At 34.9% G+C, this 25,249-nt stretch overlaps 1 protein-coding gene across 1 annotated transcript in view; it reads right to left on the reverse strand.

The window, feature by feature from the left end:
* Positions 1-25,249, reverse strand: part of ube3c (ubiquitin protein ligase E3C) — a 242,176-nt gene that overhangs the window by 178,621 nt on the left and 38,306 nt on the right. Inside the window, exons 2-7 of the mRNA XM_051929116.1 lie at positions 15,347-15,462; positions 11,574-11,627; positions 11,199-11,273; positions 7,075-7,224; positions 6,009-6,124; positions 449-606 (exon numbers count right to left, since the gene is read on the reverse strand). Coding sequence (XP_051785076.1) covers positions 449-606; positions 6,009-6,124; positions 7,075-7,224; positions 11,199-11,273; positions 11,574-11,627; positions 15,347-15,412 — 619 coding nt within the window. The 5' untranslated portion in view covers positions 15,413-15,462. The remainder of the gene's footprint in view (positions 1-448; positions 607-6,008; positions 6,125-7,074; positions 7,225-11,198; positions 11,274-11,573; positions 11,628-15,346; positions 15,463-25,249) is intronic.

Here is a 25,249-nt window from a genome sequence, read left to right on the forward strand (position 1 = left end):
AACTTTGGAAATGTAATTTTTTTGATACTCAAAATATGTTTAAAACATAAGGGAAAAACAACTGTAAAGTAATGACTTTCTGTAAGATAAACAATCCAACACTACTTAAGCTACTATATACTCAACAAAAGACAAAATGCACGTAACTATAACTCTAAAGAACTCAATCTTATTTCATCATGAACACTAATTACAGCATAATTCTATTAGCACAATTGCTTCCAACAAAGACTACAGCTCAGATATTGGAATTCAAAACACAGTTACGAAAAAAACTACAAGGTTCACTGCTCAAATTATGCTACACAATACTGTTGAAGGACTATATTTTAAATTGCCCATATCACTATCAGAAAACTGAAATAGGCTTAAAAGTGCAAAGCAATTCAACAGTGGGGAATATTTAATCTGTATTCAGTGCATAAAAAACATTAATACTACTGCTCACCATTATGTACCATATAGTGCAAAATTTGTTCAGCTAAAGAGGCTACACAATTAACATCCTGAAGAACAGTCAAATATGTTTTTTCTGAAGAAAATGTCTCTAACATTCTCATAGGAACTGCCACATTAAACTTGTTGTCTTTGCATGTTTCCAGAAGCCTGAGAAAAAAACACAAACATAAATTTCTTCAGTTTTTAACAACCTTAAAATTAAGTATATACACACACATATATTTACTTATTTGTACATAATACAATTTTATTCTTGTTCAGACAATATTAACAATAAAAGCATATACTTCAAATGTATACATTACTTATGTACTATGTGTTTGTGTACATATACTGTATATACATACTGTAAATATACAGTATACAAGAATTGAATGTAATACAATTGTATTCTTATTATTACAGTAAAAATAAAAAGAATAAAATATATATGCATGTATATGTATATATATATATATATATTTATGCATATCTCTCTATTATAATAAAAAAATCTTGGGAGACGAGATTTTTTATCCTGCAACAAGATGTGATCTTTTGAAGAGAGACACTTTCATGTCCTGCGAGACGAGACTTTGTGCCAAGAGATTTAACCACGCCCGGGACCGGAAATAAAAGACAAAGAGTAGATGACAAAGTAGAACATCGTAAAGAATTCAAAAACGTTGGCGCGATACACATGCAAAGCAAGTTAGAGATAATGGAAGTACGAAAATTCTAAAGTCTCCAAAAAATGGAAATTATTACTCGGTGAAATAAGGGAATAGCGAAAAGAGGTTGAATATATTGTTCGGATTTAAAGTTTAAGTCGGAGACTTGTAGATCGTCTAATTCGTGTTGCCATCAGGGAAAAGTAGTGTTTCTTCCCAATGAAGAGGCATATCTGCGAGAATTAAAAGATTTGTTGTTCGGTGAAAGTGAAATCCACATACGCTGTCAAGCTTGGGTCACACAGTTGAACAGATACAGAGAAGTTTTAGAGACAGAAACATTATTCAGACATTGTATATATAATTATTGTGTATTTTGTTTAAATAAAAGTCACTCTAAAGGTTTGATATTAATTAATTAATTTGAATTCAATAGATATACTGGAGAGCAACAAATGAACTAATTGATTTGTCTTAAGCTACTCTGACTAGACAATGACAATCCTAAGCTTAGATAAGAAATAACAGGCCATTTATTTAATCATTTTATAGACAGTGAAAAAGTAAGAAACTTGAGGTAAACAACTTATCACATGGTCAAACATTTGCCATGTTTTAGATGATGAAACAGATATGAGAATACATATGTATAAAAAGTATATACAGTGTGTACCTCTGGCTAATATATACAGGCATGTGCCAATTTATGGCCAGCCAAGTTGAGACAATTTGTACTTAAGGCCAATGTTACCTTTAACTTTTTTTTCTGATGTGCGGGTCTGAATAACAGATGAGCTGGTTACTTTACTTTTACAAATTATTTCTTCATTCCCACTACACTACCTGACCTTGCCCATGTAAAGTATTAAGCTTTCCTTGCAAAGCACCAAAAAATGAACGATTTTTCCTTGTACTGTAACGAACAAAACAAACATGTAAACAACAAGCGTGTGGGAGTCCCTCATGAAGTATCAAATGATCATTGTAAAGCACTAAAACATCATCGTTAAATGGTTTCTCCATGGAGTTCTTGGAGCACAGCTGTCTTGCACTTCCAAACTGCTGCACAGGAGAATTAGTGAGAGGCATGATAACAGCTGAGCACCAATTCCAAAGTGGTGCACAGCACCCTGAAAGAAGGCTACTGAGGCTGGAATATTGGTTTTTGCCATTCTGTACCTGCAGTTGGTGTATGTGTAAAGGTGACCGACACCAGACCCACAAAGCCTCAGTTGCAATGACCTGCCATACAGCCAAATGGCCATTCAAAAATGAAGTCATTAATCAGCACATTACTGTACACACCGAATATAGACTACAAAGAATTATTACCCAAGATATTTGTATTAGTTCCTAGTATGAGCACTAATAAATTTATGGCTAGGAACTTCAAAACTGTAACAAATCCAGATTAGATAGGTCTATGACAGCCACAACTATAACATCCTAAACTGCGCAGTTTATTACAGGTCACATTCTTACTGACCCATGGAAATTTTTATAACCAAAGTAGACAGAATACTCTTTAATTTCATAAGTACATCAGTCACTCAATGAATTCATTTTCTTTTCTCCCATCTATGCTTTACTTTGTTCCTAGAAACCAAAATATGTAATGTTCATATCCATCTCTTTCAGTATATAAATCGAGGTACTACCAATATTTAAACTGTTGAATGTACTAAATTCTTCCAAACGGTTTCTTAATAATTACAGTACTTGTTTTGCTGGCATGATTTTTAAAGAAACTTAAAAAAAAAAAGATTCTTTCTTTCGAGAAAACTATCAAATTAACAAACAATACTTAATGAAAATTTTAAAGTAATGTGTGTCATGTCAGCTGGTAATTAAGATGCAGCCTGCACATGAAACTGCATATTGACTTGGCTAAAATAAGCATTGCTGACATTGCGAAGGCTGCATAAAACAATTACTGTAAAGTATTATTACAAAATAAGGAAAATCAATAATATGGCAGCTATTTTGCACCATATGTAATGGCAGAAAGGGTCGGTCGGTCGGTCAACAGACAGACAGACAGATTTAGTGCATGTAGAGATTGCAGTGTTACAGTAACTAACACATATTAACACTTTTGGAGATTGGATTTCCTGTTGTTCATACTATCCAGTTCTGGGTTGAAGACTTTAAAACGACCATTCATTTCTGGGGAGTTAAAAACTTCTGTACCTAAATGGGACATATGTCATCATCAATCAAAAAAGAGATGACTCATCAACAGTCTGCAAGCAGCAGTAAGGTGATTTTGGTCAATGTTTTATCCATTCCCCAGAGCTATCTGCTAGTTCATACCAATGAGATTGCTTTGTTTCTTTCTTCCTCTTCAGGAGAGACACATTTAAACTGGGTCATCTATATTGTTTCATCTTAAAGAAATGACAGTTTCCATCCACTTGTCATCCATTTCCATGACTGTACATAACACTGGACTACATATGTGTTTTGTTTCCTGTTATTTCTGATGTATTCCATTAAGGAAAAGTAGGATTATATTAAATTACTTTTTCCCCTCTTTTGTTAATTTGTTAACACACTGTATATTTATGCATGCTTAACATCAGAGTTTGGGAAAGGATTACATATTACTTATTTCTCAATTTAAAAATATACATAAAGTATTATTCACTTAACACATTCATTGCTTACTTCATTTGGTAAATTTATATTTGACTGGTAAAATTGTTTGTGGGTAGTAAAACATTTGAAAAGTAAAGTAAGTACAGTTTGGCATTTTCTGAGTCTGAACTTTGCTCAAGCACCAGTTTGAGCATGGAGCTAGGCAAAACTCTTATGTGAGCTGAGTTATTATAACAAGTAATCCATGCAACTGTACAACTCAGCAAATGACATGCTTAAATACATAGGCTAATTTTCTTACTTAGTATATAATTTCTCATTTATATGTACAAGTAAAAAAAAGTAATTTCTCATTTATATGTACAAGTAAAAAAAATTGTGAATAAATTAAATTGTTTCTCCCACTTGTGTGCATTGCATGGCAGTGGGGCAACCTAGTGAGCAATAACTTGGCTGTTTTTTTTCTGATGTGGAGAAGAATCTCTTAACATTAATGCACACGCTACTTTTTTGCAGTTACTTTAATTTAAATTATTTGATTACATTTATTGTATTTACTATTAATTTATCTTTATTATAAATATAAACATGAAAAATATGGCACTAACAGGCAGTATACTTTCTTTCATAACGTATGGAGTCTAAAACTCTGCAACAGCAGGCGCCTAGTGGACCAAAAATCAGCAGTACTTAATCAATCTAAACGTAAGAATTATTTATATAGGTGACTAGCTGATTACCCAGTGGCTTCGCTCACTGAGTGCAAGGGAAAAAAATAAAATGTAGTATTTATAAAATAAGTTTGTTAATTGCCAATTTTATTTTTCAACAAATAAAGAGCATTTACAATAACACAGAAATCAATATAAACAACATTATTAACATCATTATCATATGAGAATATGAATATATAAGAAGCACATTGCATATAAATATAAATCATTAAACAGTAAAATCTTCTTCTATTATACACTACCGTGGCTGTTCGTTTGTCTGTCCAGGTTTTTAAATCACATGTAGCTCGCAAACCATTTCACCTATTGACTTGAAATTTGGTACACATACACTACGTGACATCTACTATCCGCTTTCGGGGTGATGATTTTATTACTCTTTTTACTTTTATTTTATTTTATTGTAGAATCAACTCTCGTCAGCGCGCAGCAGGACGGCCGTGCGCGCATGCGTACGGGTGCCGTTCTCATTCCCTACCACCTTCGCTAATCATTCTTGAGGCAGATTGAAGACTTAAGTGCAAGATTAAGTGAAAGGTTAAAGAAAACGTACTAAGTAATTGCAACACAAAAACTAACAATCAGTTTTAACGCGAAAAGATGCCGACGAAAGAGAAGCAGCGGGCCGCTAGGGTGGAGTAAAGAAGAGATGCTCAGGAAGCAGGATGTGCATCAACCTCTGAGCAAACAAATGCTAAAAGTACAGAAGAAGAGGATGAATACTATGAATGCTCAAGTCAAGTGTATTCACTGCACGTTATCGTGCAGTGCGCTGTTACTGGTATTTTGATAAAAGAACTTGAACAACATATAAAAAGCATATAAATTATTAAACAGTAAAACATTAACATTTAAGAAGTAAAGATACATTGAGTACTACTGCAGTGCTTTCGGGCATACTACATTTTTTGTTTGCCCATTACGTGCATAAATGTATACATTTTTTGGTGTACCTACCCGAGAACACGCGACATATAACTGACCGTGGGAGAAGCATGGATTTTAAACATGCATCGAGTTAATCTGCTGGTGTCCCTCATGGAATAACTGGTAATGTTTGACGAAAATCTCCTGCGAGTAAACCGACAGTACCTCCCATTATTTTGGTAGGATCTCTGAGATCTTGCATTGTTCGGTTCAAGGCTTCATTATCTCTTTTATGTGCCATGGTGCACTCATCCCAAACTATTATCTTTGAATGTTGCAAGACTTTTGCCTTTCCAGAGCCCTTGCATATGTTGCAAATTGGATTTTTGTCATGAGCAAGGTTTAATGGTAATTGCAATGCCGAATGTACTGTATGGCCTCCATCTAATAATGTAGAAACGATTCCCCATGACGCTACAGCCAGAGCTATGTCCCTTCAAGGGTCCTGAGTTGCCTCGAAAGCTTGCATACTGTAATCTTTTTAGTTAGCCAATAAAAGGTGTCATTTTGCTTGGCTTTTCTCTACCCCAATAGTTTAATACTAATATATTTCAGTTAATGCAATGGAAAAATACTGTATTTTATAATGAAAATAATAAGCACACAGAAATACATTTTTAAAAAAGGTGCACCCTCTCACCTGCAACATAAGCCTAGCATCCTCTTTATCTGAAACAAACATATTTGTTTATCAGGACCTGTTAGCTGTTTTACAAACTGGATGTTTGACTTCACCAAATTCTGACACATCCATACCTAATGTGAAAAGAAAGCAAATGAAAACAGAACATAAATTTTAAAAATTCTGTGACAACTCCACTTGCAGGATTACAACATGTTTTATGTTCCCTGGTGGTCAAGAAATGTCTTAACATTACTAGTCTTACTGTTTAATTTATTTTTACAGATTCAGGTTTATAATACATATGTGATCTAACCATAATGTTAAAAGCTGAACTGCATTCTTGTGTTTTGCTAGTGTTGGGAAAAATATCCATTCATCCATTATCCAACCCACTATATCCTACCTACAGGTTCACAGCCAATCCCAGCCAACACAGGGTGCAAGGCAGGAAACAAACCCCGGGCAGGGCACACACTAGGGACAATTTAGAATCACCAAAGCACCTAACCTGCACGTCTGTGGACTGTGGGAGGAAACCGGAGAACCCGGAGGAATCCCACACAGACACGGGGAGAACATGCAAACTCCACGTAGGGAGGACCCGGGGAAGTGAACCCGGGTTTCCTAACTGCGAGGCAGCAGTGCTACCCACTGCGCCACTTGTCACTAAAAAGTCTGTTTTTTTCTATTTTAGTTTATTCTTGACAAACATTTCTACATTAGTATATGTGCTCCTCCTGTAAAACAATGGTGAAGTAGCAAATTGTCTACTCAATACAGACCAAACAAACTAAGTCACTTACTCACACTACACTTACAATTACTTTTAGGCCTAACTTGGATCCTCTTCACTATTACAATGTGGTATTGCAAGATTTGAATATTGTGCAGATGCCTATATATGTTAAAAATATCAAGTTTAGGGTTGTAATAAAGGTTACAATTTTTCAAATATATAATACATAAACATTAAAAGTAAAATGAACTTTCATTATTATTTATTTCAGTTAAAAAGAGTGTTCATTAAAGTTTTGTCAACACTTAAAACAGACATGTCAAAATTTTTTGTAAAATATCTTACCAATCTAGCTGAATCTTCACTTTGTCTGTAAAAAAACAGAAGTTGTCGTACTAAAAGACTCAAATTAGCTCCATCACTGACGGAAAATCCTCCTCCTCCTGACTGTGCTAAGCACACAAAATGATCAAATTCGCTTCTTTGGATGGCATACTAAAACATAGAATAAAAATGATACATCGTAAAAATAAATAAATACACAAAGGCAAGACATTTACTGACGCAAAAGCCTGCCAGCTTAATCAAAGAATTAAAAATAAAAAAAATGTGGATTTAGGAACAAATCATGACACACTCCTTGCTCTAAGCTGCCTGACTCACTGACCACTTTAGTAGAATTCAAGTCTCTGCATCTGTCTGTAAGAAGAAGCTTTCCTGTGTTATATGACAGCTCCTACCCTAGTTCAAAGGAATTTAAAGGTAAGTCAAAAACATTGCATTTCAAAATGTGATTTAACACAGATAGGAAACATGGTATAGTCTGTTAAAGTTCATATCATTTATTTCTTGCCAAGCAGTTCAATTTCTGTGTACATTTAACAGACTACAGTATGTATTAATATGTAGAAAGAACACTAAATTTACTATGAGACAGCAACATCTATGTGATAGGAAAATGTTTATCTCAGATTGTTTTTGCTAACTAGATCTATTTTTTATTTTCTTCTCAATAGTTTTGGTTGAAAATTTGCTTCTTTAATAGTTGCACATGAACCGCGAAATCCTTACTTTAGTAGCCCTTACTTGTCTGTAAAACCATTTATACTCACACATTTTAGACACTGTTAAAATTTGTTAATGCGTGTAGTGGAAAAAGTAAACACACAAATAAGAATTTTCATGTTTGACCCCAAAGGTATACATTGGATTGGTATTCTTTTTAATGCTATATTCTGCATTTGTATCTTGGAAAACTTCAATTTTAGGGTGCACTTTGAGCTATAAGAAAAAAAACAATCACAACATAACTAAAAGCAAATAGGCAAAAGTTGAAAAGGCTCACATGAAATGAATACTACAAACAGCAGTTGTTAGCAGCTTTCAGAAATTTCAACAAATACTTTTTGTGCTTAACCAAATTGCACCAATTCCTGGTGGAGCTATACCTGATAAGGTAACCTTTAGAACTGCCTTAACTCAAAGCTTATGTCACAGCAAGAAAAAAAGGATAACAGTTTTCTGTATTTCCATAATGACTCAAATGTCACTACAAGCAAATGAAAGAGCCATTGTCATGGTCATGTAGCAGACAGGCATGTCATGTACCTCCTTTGCCAAACACTATTTAATAAGACACTAAACTGTCTCCTGACTGCAGGCAACCTTTCAATGGACCCACTGGAAAGATGACTGTTCAAGATCCGTTTGACTGAGTGACCACACCTGTACAAGACAAACATATCTGAAAGTTCATCTCAAGTCTGCGACCAGTACTGTTCATGAGAATGCCAGCAGACACAATGCAAATATAACTGACAGAAAAATGAGGGACATACAGCTGGCTGTGCAACAAGGAAACTTGTAAAAAGGCCATAAGGTTGCATCTAATAGAAATTGGACCCTACAGCAAGGCTAGGCCAAACATAGCTGCTGTGGTCACAAGTGTTCTGAGAACTGCTGTTATTTAAGTGATGCCTTGGCCTGCCTTCTATCCTGACCCTAACCTCATAAAACACTTTTGGGGGGGCTTTGATCAAAACATTGTAACTTCAGCAGCAATGGTTGAAATATCATTCCAACAAGCAGTGTGTTTCTTTTTTCATAAGTATATGAGCTTGTGTGTGTATATTTTTTCAAACATATTTTATCTATACATGTTTTAGTAATAACTTTTTATGTGTGTGTTTCATTTCTTTTTATAAGAACATATTTCATTTACAATTATTTTATAGCAAACTGGGTTCATATGAAGTTTGGAAGTGTTCTTGAACTGAATTGCAACAAAACAATCAGCTAAAAATTAATTAAAACCTAAAGCAAATGTCCTTCACATTGCCCCTGAAAATAAAGGCACGCAGACAAACAATGAAAAAAGCCATTAATACTTCTGCATACTGTATCATACATAACAAAAGACACAGAATATGCTTATCAAACATAGTGAGAAAGAAAATTTGAATTTATATAAGACTAAAGCAAAATCAGAAGGAAGTTTTCATATATCTTTTTTACACACCTCCACTTATGTTAAATAAACCCAAAAGATACACACCTCAGTCTGAAAGGTTACTCTTCCATGAATATTCGATTAACTAATAAAATTAGCTAAAAAAAACTTTGTGCTTGTATAAAATTGTAGAAATCATGGCAACATGAATTTGTGTATCAGAACTAGATCAGAATCTGAATCACTTTATTGCTAGCATGTGAAACATACCAGAATTGACTTTGGTTAGGTGCAAAACATGGGATACAAGATATATTAACTTAAGACCACACAATATCAAATCACCATTAACCTGAGACTGTGCAAACCACTATATAAATACAACAATTGCTTGAACAAAACATTTATAAATTTCAATAGTTAACAAATGGAAACACTATATAAAATAATATAGATATCAAATAGTAAAAGATGAACAAGTATTAAGTATTTACAAATAGACAAACAGCACAGTTACCAAGTATATATTTTGTAAAAATAGGAATTTATTTAGGATCTGAATAATTTGAGGAAAGAAGCTGCAGAGATGGTGTGCAGTTCGGGTCATAATAGACCTGTACCGCCTCTGTGATGGCAATTTAACGAAGAGATGGCTGCTGGGTGGGTGGAGTCAGCTGTAATCTTTCCTGCTCTCTTTATCGCTATGGCAATGAACAAATCTTTTAATGCTGGGCGACAACAGCCAACGATTTTCTCAGCTGAACAAATCACGGGCTGTAACTGAGTCTTAGAAAGAAATGAAGCAGAAGGAAACCAAACAATGATAGAGGAGGTCACAATATTCTCAATGATGACTGAGTAAATTTTAACAATATCTGCCTTGATATGCCAAGTGCCAAACGAGACAATTTCCAACAAACAGTACATGAATATTTTAGATGAGGGATGATCATGTGCTATTTTCGTAAGAATTACTAGGACAATGCAATCATGCCAAAACAATTTAGCACTTATTTATGTGCTCTTACCTATAACAATATAGAGGCATTTTATATCTTTTTCCATTCAGTAATTTGCTAGGAATGTGTACTGATAATAAAATATCAATGTTTTAAAAAGCTGTAAGTGTACAAAAATGCCTACAGATATCCGTTTTGAAGATAGTATAAGAGCAGAATGGTGGAAATAACCAATTTCTGCAAATACAGCTAAGATTTTACTTTGAGTTATCTATATCATACTAAAATATCAGACAACTTTTAACAATTGCATAGTTCTGCCTTAAATACTTTGCAGTTATCATGTAAACAGCGAAATATTTCACCCATATGTTTATCAGGTCTCTAAGAAGAAATTTAAAAATTTTAGGAAAATGTAGATAAATCAAATATCAGTAATTCATCTCTCAAACTTTGAGATAAGAATCATCTATGAATGATAGATCTGTTAACTTATTGTGCTGTGCAGCTGGAGAAATTGCTGTTACACTGTACAAAGAACTGAAATTATAGGCATGCTCCGTTCACCTCAGCTGCGACTGTAAAGTTCAGTACATCTTCTAACAGTGAACAGTGTACTACAGTTTATACAAATTACATTAAATACTCAATTTAACATTTATTGCACACTTTAAAAAGTTTTTGATTTTGAACCCATGTGATAATAACAACCATTATTACTATGCAGAGTGCCACTAATGAAGAAATACCAAGCTTTGCATTCTTCATTATGTTTATTTTCAGCTGTACCTATCCTTTGATTTGCAGCAATACATTTTTTAGAATTAAGTTTTCTGTCAATAATCAATGCAGATTTTAAAGAATAACAACAACAGTTGTTGGTAGTATGACATAATAACTTTATATTCCAGATAGTAAGGGACTAAGGACATTTCTTCCCTTTGCATAGCTGGGAAACTTGTTAGATTTCATGTTTTAACGGCTCCTAATCCTTATGTAGTGTTAATTTATTTAAAATGATCTTATGTCTTGCAAATTTAAGATAAGTGATAAACACTTACTTGCTGTTTTCTATCTTTGTATCCTCGTATATATGACTGAATGATTATTGCATTTTTTAGCCTTCGTCTTTCATCCTAATACCAAAAGAAATACAAACACATTAGTATAGTTAATGCTTTGAACATTCAAGTTTGAACAAAACTGATGTTTCTTAACACCAATTAAAACCAGGTTTACGTGATTACATTTAAATTGCATAATAAACTGAAGTGGAGGTTAAGCAAATAGATATTTCCATTATTATGTGTTGTGCAAAAACACACTGATTTAGAAAGGCACTCAATTGGTAATATTTTCAAATACTAAATTCCAACAAAAAGTAAAACAAGTTTTCCTCTTGGAATCTTCATTATAAATGTCAATTATGTTTTTACCTCCCTCTTTTTTCTTTCCTCTTGTGTCCGATGCAGAAGTGAAGCTTTTTCTTCCTACAAAGCAAAAAGCAGGAATTAAACTTACCAATGACCAGATTTAGCTGGCATTTATTTGTTTTAAATAATACACAATAAGAGTCAAAATTTTACCTTTTGCAAATGTTTAACACTAGAATTACCAGAGTCTACGAAAAAAATTGTAGATCCGGCCCACCTTAAAACCGTTCTCACCTCTCTTTTGTCTTCTAAATGTGCCGATTAAGACGAGCAGCAAACAGCCGGCTATTCCATCCCCCACCGCCGCAGAACGTTCACTAAGTTTTCCCAGCTCATGCCTTGTTTGATTATCTGGGAGTGACTGAAGTGCTGGAGTTTTAGAGTGGAAATAATAGATCACTATTTGGAACACACGCATTTCATGTGTGTTCCGTTTCTGCAGTAATCTGTGTAAACACATTTTTAAAACAGAAACGTTTTTCATATTTTAGTAGTAAATGACAAAATGTAGGCATAAACTATATAATGTATGAAGCCTGAAGTTCAAAGATCAAGTAAACACTTTCACAAAAGATTCAAGGAATAGACAACAGCTTCATTGTCATAGTGGTTTAAGATTTGCTGACTTGTAATCAAGAGTCCCCGGTTCAATCCCCACTCACTCCTATATTTGCCGTTTTCAATAGTGAGCTGCTCCTTTTGTTAATATTATACAGTACACACATACAGTACACTTGGTTTGCGTCTGAAACACACGGTGTGCATTTATAGGACTTGTAAAAGTTACCGTTTTTTTTTAACTTTTATTCTCTCTAAATCACGATCATGATACATACTACCGCCCCCCCACCCAGGGATCTGACGCTGTTATTTTTCATTTGAAACGGAATAACTGGAGATGTGAGTGGTGTTTTGAGACAATGGAACTGGACATTCTCTCATCTGGAGGGATAAAGGCTGACACACAAATGCTGGCGAATCTGCCTTCTTCGTATCTCACCGTCACTTGATTTTTTTTTTTATTCAGTTTTATTGAGTGTTCCTGCTCATGCTGAATTAGTGTGCACCTTATGGTGTATGATGTCAAAAAAAAACAAAAAAACACACAGACATAGGTATATATGATACTGTATTTGGAATTATTCGTTTTATGACCTGTATAGTACATTTCGGAAAACTTTGTGGCACGGATGCAACATTATTCATATTATTCATATTCATTCGCATAACATCTTGCGGTTTGTAATCAGTGACTGCATGTTTTTTTTCCCCGATCTTGCCAGTCCCCACATGTTGCTGTATGCTGTTTCTTTTGTACTCCAGGACATGCAGAGGATAGAATAGTACAGAGCAGTAAGTTCAGCGCTATATGCAATCATCAGATTCAAATGTTAACTGTTCACACACATGTAAGGATCGTCTTTCCTACATTTACAATGTGTGTACCTGTTACAATGTACACGCTTCTCTCTATGCTGTGGTTCCTATTACACACCTGAAAGAAAGAGACAATATACTGTATTTGAAAACATCATCGCACTAATGCAATATTATTTGAAAACGAACAGCGTCAGATCGGGTGTGGATTTATGTTGGCGCTATTACTGAAAGAAAAAAAAGATCAACATGTGCGTTGATCCTGCAGCACTGAATAAGCTCACGCGCTCTAACATCATCAACCCCCCCGACCCAAACCCCCGATCTGACTCTAAGAAACAGCGCAAGTACAGACGCAAACGTGTGATCAAGAGTCCCCGGTTCGATCCCCACTCACTCCTATATTTGCTGTTTTCAGTAGTAAGCTGCTCTTTTTGTTAATATTATAGAGTACACACATACACTTGGTTTGCGTCTGTACTAGCGCTGTTACTTAGAGTCAGATCGGGTTTGGGGGGGAATGTTAGACCGCGTGAGCTTACTCAGTGCAGAAGGATCAATGCACAAGTTGATCTTTTTTTTTCTTTCAGTACATGTGCCTTCCCTGTTTATTTATATATCTAGTGACTTTTCTGCCTGTCTGTCTCTCTATTACGCAGTGCTCTGTCTGTCTGTGTGTTATGGATCTTAAAAATAACAGTTATAAGGACACTTGTTCATGTTAGTTGCAGTCTCAATTGTTAAAAAATATTTTAAAAGGAGCATCCCACATGAAAATGTAATGATCTCATTAACTGACAGTACATACCAATTTATAAATTTTATGTCCGTTTGAGGTTAAAAAGAAAAAAAAAAAAAAAAAGAACACTTTCTCCTCAACGGGGAATTGAACTCAGGTCTCTGAGGCAGCAAATCTTACCGCTACACCACGGAAGTTGTATTGTTCTTGAACCTTTTGTGAAAGTGTTTATTTGATGTTTGGACTTCATGCTGCTTCACACATTCTATAGTTTATGCCTACATTTTGTAACATTTATTACTAAAATATGAAAACATTTCTGCTTTAACAATGGGTTTACACAGATTACTGTAGAAACGGAACACACATGAAATGCTTGTGTTCCAAATAACAATCTATTATTTCCACTCTAAAACTCCACTTCACTCCCAGATAATCAATCAAGGAATGAGCTGGGAGATGCTCGTGCACGTTCTAAGTCGGTGGGGGGATGGAACAGCTGGCTGCTTGCAGCTTGTTTTTATCGGCACATTTAGAGGACAAAGGACGCTGGCGGAGAGGTGCGAATGGTTATAAGGTGGGCCGGATCTACGAGTTTTTTCGTAGACTCTGGTAATTCTAGTGTTAAAAGGGTCATGTAATAATATCTTAATTTGAGAAAGCCTATTTGTTAATGATATTGCAGACTAAAAACAGCAATTTAATTCATTTCAGAAAACTGCATTGTCAGCATACTTTTCATCCAGGAAGGTTAATGAAGGGGTTAGATCTAAAAGTTTTAAATTTGAAACATTTGTATTAACAATAATCTACTAAATGTGCATGTAACTTTAAAGAGTTTTATCCAATAAACAGGAGAAAAAAGCAGGATATCAAAATGTATAACAAAGCCAATATTTTAGCACATAAATAGGTCAATAGCAAATACAACCTGTAAACTTTTCTTCACAATAATATACAAGCTTACAAATATACAATTATTTTCTGCGAAAAGTGTCACAGACAACAGCATTGTAGGTATTGTTTAAAATATTAACATCCAAAATGTTACTTGAGGATATCATCTTACTAAAAGCAATATGTTGTCTTGAAAACCTGGCAAGTATTTAGAGTAAAACAAATATTTTTGAGCTAGGTGTCCTATATACATAAAATAATTAATTACGACCTGTCTGAGCCTCCTTTTTTAAATAGACAATAAAATAATCGTTCATGAAAAACAATAATCTTAATGAAAAAAATGTTCTCTATAAAACAGTTCAGAACTAAAAATGGAAATACATATATGAAATGTTTTTATAATGCAGTGCTTTCTTTATTTAACAAAGAAAGAGCTATGGCTGTTTCCTTTTGCTTGTTATTCACATTTTATTCTATTAATATTTCCTAACAGATCATTAACAGGAGGCTGGTAAAAATTATTTAATTTGGAATTCAGAACAAAAATAGTTTATAATTAGCAATACTATACCTGTCACTAACTTTCTCAAAAGGAAACAGCAAAAAAAAAAATTCAAGTGCAATGTGTCCTTTAAAATCAAAAACACTACAAAAGGCAATAATTTTTAACCATATACTTACGTATTTCCCAGTTTGAAAGAAACAATAAATAGTACAAAAATAAATTAAACCAAAAACAGAGTTAAAGTGGAATATTTACCTTCCGACTTGCACCTCCAAGGGAAACTTTAGGTCGAGTTTTAAAGTCTCCTTCAAAGCTAAACATCTCTGCAATTTTTCATTGAGCAAAAAGTATTGATAAATAAATATAAAGACCTAAAAATAAAGAAAAAGAAAAAAGTTAAAACATTGAAAAGGTGGTTTTAACAAAAGACTATGGAATACATATGATGAAATTCAAGCAATTAGCAAAAGGGATTGCAAACAGAAAAATCAATAAATAAATCAGACCTTCTTGCTTTAATAAGAACACTGTATTATGATCATGTAGCACTGTCATTATGCTGGTGTTAAAGCTTTTATTAAATGTTTCCTTCTAATACTTGCAACTAATAAAAATTGTGTTTTAAAACATTTTGCGGTATAAAACAGTGGTTAGTAAATTAAATTAAAAGGGTCTTGACATATCATGCTGCTTTATAACTGTCAGAAAAAGCAGAGACACACATCTGAGTTTAATTACCTGACCTGCAGCTTTGCAGATAAAAAAAGCAAGTTTCAGAAGCAAATGGAATGAATGAATGCTAACAGATACTTTGAAGGCAATCAGACAATGAGCCTTCTAGTTCTAGACCCGTGAAATAGTCGCATCTTCACAGACATCAACAGTTTCACAAGGACAGGAAGATGGGTGGTGCTGGTGCCTTCAGAAAAAAATACAGGTAGTCTCCAGGTTACAGACATCCGACCTACTAACGAGGATGCAGCTGCAACGCATGCGCCTCAGAAACTGCCGCTCCGTCACCTTTGGCCTGGGGATACTGCAAGCAGTGGCTGGAGGGGGGCAATTTCACTGCTCGCGCAGTGTAGTGTCCCTCAAGTGGCTCCCGGTGGCAAGCGGTGATCCGTGGTCCATAGTCACCGGGGCCACAGCTATCGCTTGTGTGCAGGACGATGGTTTGCTGCCCGCCCACTATGCCGCCACAGCTACTGCTTCTGACTGGATGCAGGCTAGATGGAGCGGAGGGGGGGGCGTTTCACTGCCCGCCCAGCACACATGGCTAGTAATGCTGTAGTTGGTGAGCCGGTTGTGGCTGAACGGTGCGGCGGGGGTAGCACTGTAGTGTGCCTCAGATGGCTGCCTGTTGAATTAGGGTTGGGCGATTCACTACCCGCCTTTGGCCGCACCGTGTTCTTTCTCAGTGGGCGGATGCTGTAGGTAGCATATTGTAGTGGAGGTGACTGTGAGGTGGGCTGGTGATGAACCCCCCCTCGCTGCCCCCAGTCATTCTCAATAGCAAGCCTGCTTGTACTGTTACACACATAGCAGGAAGTTGTCTCTTGTCAGTACATCAGACGTGTTGACGGGTGCCTTAATGCTGTGATAGCGTGTACTGTATAGCGCTGTGCAGAAGAGCTCATCTTAACCTTTTGTCTTCACCACTTCAAGAATGTCTCTGAAACACAAATCTGATGCAAGTGCTGGTGATACAGTAAAGAAGAGAAAAACCATCACCATTGAAAATAAAGTAGAAATAATAAAAAGGTCAGAGAGAGGTAAAACTCCATCATTCACTGGCAGAGCACTTGGTTACAGTCGGTCAACAATAGCATTTATAAAAATAATGTACCTGTTCCAACTTACATACAAATTCAACCTAAGTACAAACCTACAGTCCCTATCTCGTGCGTAACCCGGGGACTGCCTGTATACCCATTTACAAAAGTGGAGAAATTTGTTGGTATACCTCCACAAAAAAAAAAGAAACAACAATTGTCTGTGAAATAACTTAAGACTTACAAAATGCAATTGGCACACATAATTGCTTATTCAGTATTCAACAAAAATCAGACTTTGCTTTAGAGTTTTGATTTAACAGAATATTTTAAATAATAACACAAAATGGCATGGACAAATATGATGGGACCCTTAACTTAATATTTTCTGCACAACCTTTAGAGGAAATCACTTCAAACAAGTGATTCCTACAGCTCTCAATGAGACCTCTGCACCTGTCAATAGGCAGTATGGCCAACTCTTACTGAACAAAGTGCTCCAGCTGTGTCAGGTTTGAAGGATACCTTCTCCATACTACATGTTTCTGTTCCTTCCATTGGTGTTCAATAGGATTCAAATCAGGGTTCACACAAGGCCACTTTAGAATAGTCCAATGTTTTGTTCTAAGCAATTCTGGTGTCCTTTTAGCTGTGTGATTTGGGTCATTATCCTTTTGGAGTATCCATGACCTGCAACTCAGATGGAGCTTTCTGACATTGGACAGAAAGTTTCTCTCCAGAATATCTTGATAGTCTTGAGATTTCATTGTTCCCTACAACAACTCAAGGCACCCTCTGCCACATTCAGCAAAGTAGTCCCAAAACATAACCGAGCATCCTCCATGTTTCACAGTAGGTATAGTGTTGTTCTTTTCTTTGAAAGCTTCTTTTATTTAATTTGTGGCTATCTGTGGACATAGAGCTGAAGTGACTTGCCAAAAAGCTCCAGTTTTGTCTCATCTGTCCAAAAACCATTCTCCTGTCAATGGGCATTTTAGCAACTTTAAATCTGGCTTTTTAATGTCTTTCTTTCAACAGTGGAGTCATCCTTCTTCCATTCACTCAAACATTGATGAATGGAGCAATCAGATGCTGATAAGCCTAGACTTTGGAGTTCAGTTTGTATCTCTTTGGATGTTGTCCTTGGCTTTTTGTCTACTATTCTCACTATTCGTCTGCCCATTCTGGGATAGGCTTTTCCCTTGCAGCCATGTCCAGTTAGGTTGGCTACAGTCCCAAACTTCTTAATAATATTTGCAACTACTGTCATAGGGACATCAAGAATCTTGGAGATGGTCTTGTAGCCTTTCAACATGTTTGTCTATAATGTTCTTTTTGATCTCCTCAGACAGTTCTCTCCTTTGCTTCTGTTGGTCCATGTTCAGTGTGGGACAAATGATAATACACAGCAGAGGGACTACTTTTCTACATTTACACAGGCTGAATGACTGATTGCACAATTAGAAACTTGTGTGATACTAATTAAAGAAAGCAGCTAGTTTAAAAAAAATCACTCTTGTACAATAATTTATGATCTTCTCTAGGGATACCAAAAATGTGTCCAGGCCATTTTAGAATATCTTTGTAGAATAAGCAATACTTTATCTCTTTTCACACCTGTTTAGCTTTACAGGTATACATGAGATGCTTGTATTTCATTTAATCACTTTCAGAAGGCATACAGCACCTATTAAAGAGCTTAAAGGGTACCAACCAATTTGACCACAACTGTACAATTAGAATGAAGGAAAAAATTATATTATATATATATATATATATATATATATATATATATATATATATATATATATATATATATATATATATATATATATATATATATATCAAAAGCTGATATCTAGAGCTGATATTTCTGTACTGTAACCTAAGTATCAAAATGATATTACATTTCCTGACAATTCCCACCCTTATAATTTACTGCAACGTACGTGGTAGTAAGTAAAGACATTAACAAGTATCAAGTTATTGTAGAAATAAGTGTCATGACACTTTATTGAATCTCCTGTATATACTTGTGAGACATCAATAAATAATTACAGTAGTCAACTAAATATAAAAAAATAAACTTTGCAGTAAACCCTACTAGATCGTACAATGTAATAACTAATTTTTTAAATAAATTACTACAAAATACAGAAAAATTATTTATTTGCACATTTTTTGACTTTGTTAAAGGATAATCACATTTAGGATTTTTGTCTTACTCTTATATATTACCAATGCATTATAGAATGTCCAATGCAACAAATGGCTGTGCAAAAAATTCTATATTAAGTTTAACTTAGGAAGTATAAACATATACCATTTTCTCTGCAATTTTAAATAAGTGATCACAGCATTAAACAACTATGAATTCACTGTTTTATGGTCACACTAAATACAAAATGTTACCAAGATGCATAACCCAAATTTGCATCACTGCAAAAAAAAGAAAGAAAGACCATTAACAAAATACCGTATTTACTCGTGTACCACGCGCTCTCGTGTAAGACATGCACCCTAATTTTTACTAAGAAAATCGCGAAAAAAAAGATTTTTTTTTTTTAATGATTGTATAGGAAGCGTTTAGGGCACGTTTTCCGCGAAATGCACTTCTGTTTTTGTTGCATGACGAGAGAGAGAGCACACGAGCGAACGAATGAACAAGAGAGAGAGAGCACGCGCGTGCGCGAGCCCAAGCGGAAGAAGTAAACATTACAGAAAAAAATTTCCTCGTGTATGACGCGCATCTGATTGTCTAATGCTAATTTTTGAGAAAAAAATGTGTGCGTGGTACACGTGTAAATACGGTAACTAACAAGTACAGTATCTAAACAAGTGAGTATGAATGAATTATTTTTTCAAAATGTACCAGAATGATCAATAGTCAACTTTAAAATACAATTTAAAAGTATCCCAAATATCTTTCTTGTGTACACAGCCTACTAAATGTGAATGCTGTATAGAAGGCACAGAAGAGTAGATACAGAATCAGTTAAATAGTTACAGAGGGACTTAGACAGCAAATAGGCTTGGGCAGATTTGTAGGAAGTGAACCGTAATGTAAGTAAATATAAGTTATCACACATATGAAGCAGAAATTTTATATTTGAATACAAAATTCTGAAACTGAAATTCAAACTACATGTTTTGAGAAGGATCTAGGTCAGGGGTTCTAAAACTTGGTCCTGGGGACCCACTGTGGCTGCAGGTTTTTGTTCCAACCAGCTTCTGTTTTTAATTGGACTCCTGGGCTAATTAAGTGAACTGTTATTTCCCAGATTCCCTGTTTTGGGAATAATATAGAAATTTGAAAAATATAAAAAAAAAATATTAAAATGTACTAAGCAGTTTATATGGGAACTAGCAAAATACCCGCGCTTCGCAGCGGAGAAGTAGTGTGTTAAAGAGGTAATGAAAAAGAAAAGGAAACATTTTAAAAATAATGTAACACGATTGTCAATGTAATTGTGTTGTCATTGTTATAAGTGTTGCTATACACACACACACACATAAACATATATATACATATATACATATCTACATATACACATATCTACATATATATATATATACATATACACATCCACATATCTACATATATATATATACATATACACATCCACATATCTACATATATATATATATATACATATACACATCCACATATATATATATATATATATATATATATATATATATATATATATATATATATATATATATAATTCAACATATATATATATCAACATATATATATATATATATATATATACATACACACATACATACACACATATGTACATATACGCATACAGATACAGATACACACATATACATATATACATAGACATATACATACATACACATACATATATATATATATATATATATATACACACACACATACACACGTACATACACACACACACATATATATACATATATATTTACATATCTACATATATACACATATCTACATATATATATATATACACATCTACATATATATACACATATATATATACATATCTACATATATATCTAGACATACATACAAAAATATATTGACAGATATATATATATACATATCTACATATATATATATATATATATGTAATTGTGTTGTCACTGTTATGAGTGTTGCTGTCATATATATATATATATATATATATATATATATATACATATATATAATACACACACACACACACACATAAACATATATATACATATATGTACATATACACATATATACATATATATATATATATATATATATATACATATACACATCTACATACAGTGGTGTGAAAAACTATTTGCCCCCTTCCTGATTTCTTATTCTTTTGCATGTTTGTCACACAAAATGTTTCTGATCAAACACATTTAACCATTAGTCAAATATAACACAAGTAAACACAAAATGCAGTTTTTAAATGATGGTTTTTATTATTTAGGGAGAAAAAAAAATCCAAACCTACATGGCCCTGTGTGAAAAAGTAATTGCCCCCTTGTTAAAAAATAACCTAACTGTGGTGTATCACACCTGAGTTCAATTTTCGTAGCCACCCCCAGGCCTGATTACTGCCGCACCTGTTTCAATCAAGAAATCACTTAAATAGGAGCTGCCTGACACAGAAGTAGACCAAAAGCACCTCAAAAGCTAGACATCATGCCAAGATCCAAAGAAATTCAGGAACAAATGAGAACAGAAGTAATTGAGATCTATCAGTCTGGTAAAGGTTATAAAGCCATTTCTAAAGCTTTGGGACTCCAGCGAACCACAGTGAAAGCCATTATCCACAAATGGCAAAAACATGGAACAGTGGTGAACCTTCCCAGGAGTGGCCGGCCGACCAAAATTACCCCAAGAGTGCAGAGACGACTCATCCGAGAGGTCACAAAAGACCCCAGGACAACGTCTAAAGAACTGCAGGCCTCACTTGCCTCAATTAAGGTCAGTGTTCACGACTCCACCATAAGAAAGAGACTGGGCAAAAACGGCCTGCATGGCAGATGTCCAAGACGCAAACCACTGTTAAGCAAAAAGAACATTAGGGCTCGTCTCAATTTTGCTAAGAAACATCTCAATGATTGCCAAGACTTTTGGGAAAATACCTTGTGGACTGATGAGACAAAAGTTGAACTTTTTGGAAGGCAAATGTCCCGTTACATCTGGCGTAAAAGGAACACAGCATTTCAGAAAAAGAACATCATACCAACAGTAAAATATGGTGGTGGTAGTGTGATGGTCTGGGGTTGTTTTGCTGCTTCAGGACCTGGAAGGCTTGCTGTGATAGATGGAACCATGAATTCTACTGTCTACCAAAAAATCCTGAAGGAGAATGTCCGGCCATCTGTTCGTCAACTCAAGCTGAAGCGATCTTGGGTGCTGCAACAGGACAATGACCCAAAACACACCAGCAAATCCACCTCTGAATGGCTGAAGAAAAACAAAATGAAGACTTTGGAGTGGCCTAGTCAAAGTCCTGACCTGAATCCAATTGAGATGCTATGGCATGACCTTAAAAAGGCGGTTCATGCTAGAAAACCCTCAAATAAAGCTGAATTACAACAATTTTGCAAAGATGAGTGGGCCAAAATTCCTCCAGAGCGCTGTAAAAGACTCATTGCAAGTTATCGCAAACGCTTGATTGCAGTTATTGCTGCTAAGGGTGGCCCAACCAGTTATTAGGTTCAGGGGGCAATTACTTTTTCACACAGGGCCATGTAGGTTTGGATTTTTTTTTCTCCCTAAATAATAAAAACCACCATTTACAAACTGCATTTTGTGTTTACTTGTGTTATATTTGACTAATGGTTAAATGTGTTTGATGATCAGAAACATTTTGTGTGACAAACATGCAAAAGAATAAGAAATCAGGAAGGGGGCAAATAGTTTTTCACACCACTGTATATATACAAATATATATATATATATATATATATACACACATATCACACATATATATATACACATACATATACACACATATACATATATACATAGACATATACATACATACACATACATATATATATATATATACACACATACATACGTACATACACACACACACACATATATATATATATATATATATTTACATATCTACATATATATATACACATATATATATATACATATATACAAATATATATATATACATATCTACACATATATCTACATATATCTAGACATACATATATACATACATACATTGACATATATATATATATTTACATATCTACATATATATATACACATATATATATACATATCTACATATATACAAATATATATATATACATATCTACACATATATACATATATCTAGACATACATATATACATACATACATTGACATATATATATATATATATATATATATATATATATATATATATAAATATATATATATATATATATCAAATGAATGTGAACCTTTTGTAGGGTCTGTCCCTGAGACTTATTAATTGTCATTGCGAAGCAGAGCCTTAGTGGAAATTGGAGGCGTTTGAATTGAAATGGGAGATCAGAGGGTATAACGGGGATGCGAGGAATAAAAACTCTCTCCTCTGAGCCACCGCCAGTAAAAATAGTTGCCTGAATGAGGTTCTTTTGCAGACACGTGACCTGAAGTCTCGTGCCGTCACAAAGTTTCAGTGGCTGTACGCAAATCCACAATCGGTTTCATATTGTTTTCGCACGTTAGCAATTAGGTAATGTGTTTTTTGAACAGGTTTGATTATTGAAGTGATCACTCCTGCTGCGTTCAGTCAGTTCACGTGAGCCGCTCTCTTGTGTGATGTTGCGATGTCCACGGGTTTATTTAATGTTAGCTAAGACCCGGCAGTTAAAAGTTTCTCGCTACAGCAATTTTAACTCAGTCACAAAGTGATCCAAACTGTCGTTTAAACCTCGTGTCTTCTCATTAAACTTGCATCTTGCGAATATGGTATTGCGAAGGGCAGCGGGTCAGTTCACGTGCTTACATGGGAGGCGTGATGACGCGATATATTTTGATATATACCAAAATACCCGCGCTTCGCAGTGGCGAAGTACTGCTTTAAAATTTTTATTAAGAAGAAAAGTAAACCTTTTTAAACTGAGGTAAAATGAATCAATAATTATTTGTTATGGATCCATTTGTATAGTACGTTGTCAGTTCTCCCCTCTGGTTGTAATATGACGAAGCTGTGTGCTGAGCTTACTGTTGAGCATGCAACGTACAGTTGGCCATGTGAAAAGCAGTCCTGCCTTAAATCAATGCCAACCGTTTGTAGGGTCTGTCCCTGAGACTTATTAATTGTCATTGCTAAGCAGAGCCTTAGTGGAAATTGGAGGCGTTTGAATTGAAAAGGGAGATCAGAGGGTATAACGGGGATGCGAGGAATAAAAACTCTCTCCCCTGAGCCACCGCCAGTAAAAATAGTTGCCTGAATGAGGTTCTTTTGGAGACACGTGACCTGAAGTCTCGTGCCGTCACAAAGTTTCAGTGGCTGTACGGAAATCCACAATCGGTTTCATATTGTTTTCCTACCTTATCAATTGTGTAATGTGTTTTTTGAACAGGTTTGATTCATCGAAGTAATCACTCCTGCTGCGTTGAGTCACTTCACGTGAGCCGATCTCTTGTGTGATGTCGCGATGTCCAGGGGTTTATTTAATGTTAGCTAAGACCCGGCAGTTAAAAGTTTCTCGCTACAGCAATTTTAACTCTGTAACAAAGTGATCCAAACTGTCGTTTATACCTGGTGTCTTCTCATTAAACTTGTATCTCGCGAATATGGCATTGCAAACGGCAGCGGGTCAGTTCACGTGCTTACATGGGAGGCGTGATGACGCGATATATTTTGATATATATCAAAATACCCGCGCTTGGCAGCGGCGAAGTACTGCTTTAAAATTTTTATTAAGAAGAAAAGTAAACCTTTTTAAACTGAGGGAAAATGAATCAATAATTATTTCTTAAGGATCTCTTTGTATACCATGTTGTCAGTTCGCCCTTCCAGTTCTAATATGACCAAGATGTGTGCTGAGCTTACTCTTGAGCATGAAATCTAACGTGGTTTGTGCCCTTCAGAATGAAAACAGTTTGCATTCAACTTTTTAATAAAAGGCGAGCTTTTAAGCCTGAGAAATCACCCCGTAAATGCACACGTTTAATTGCACGTGTTAATAGCTATGCTTACACAGTATTAAAAGACACTCAACAACGGAGACTTATTAATTGTCATTGCTAAGCAGAGCCTTAGTGTAAATTGGAGGCGTTTGAATTGAAACTGGAGATCAGAGGGTATAACGGGGATGCGAGGAATAAAAACTCTCTCCCCCGAGCCACCGCCAGTAAAAATAGTTGCCTGAATGAGGTTCTTTTGC

This window comes from Erpetoichthys calabaricus, chromosome 6 (assembly GCF_900747795.2).
Source record: "Erpetoichthys calabaricus chromosome 6, fErpCal1.3, whole genome shotgun sequence".
In the NCBI taxonomy this organism is placed as follows: Eukaryota; Metazoa; Chordata; class Cladistia; order Polypteriformes; family Polypteridae; genus Erpetoichthys; species Erpetoichthys calabaricus.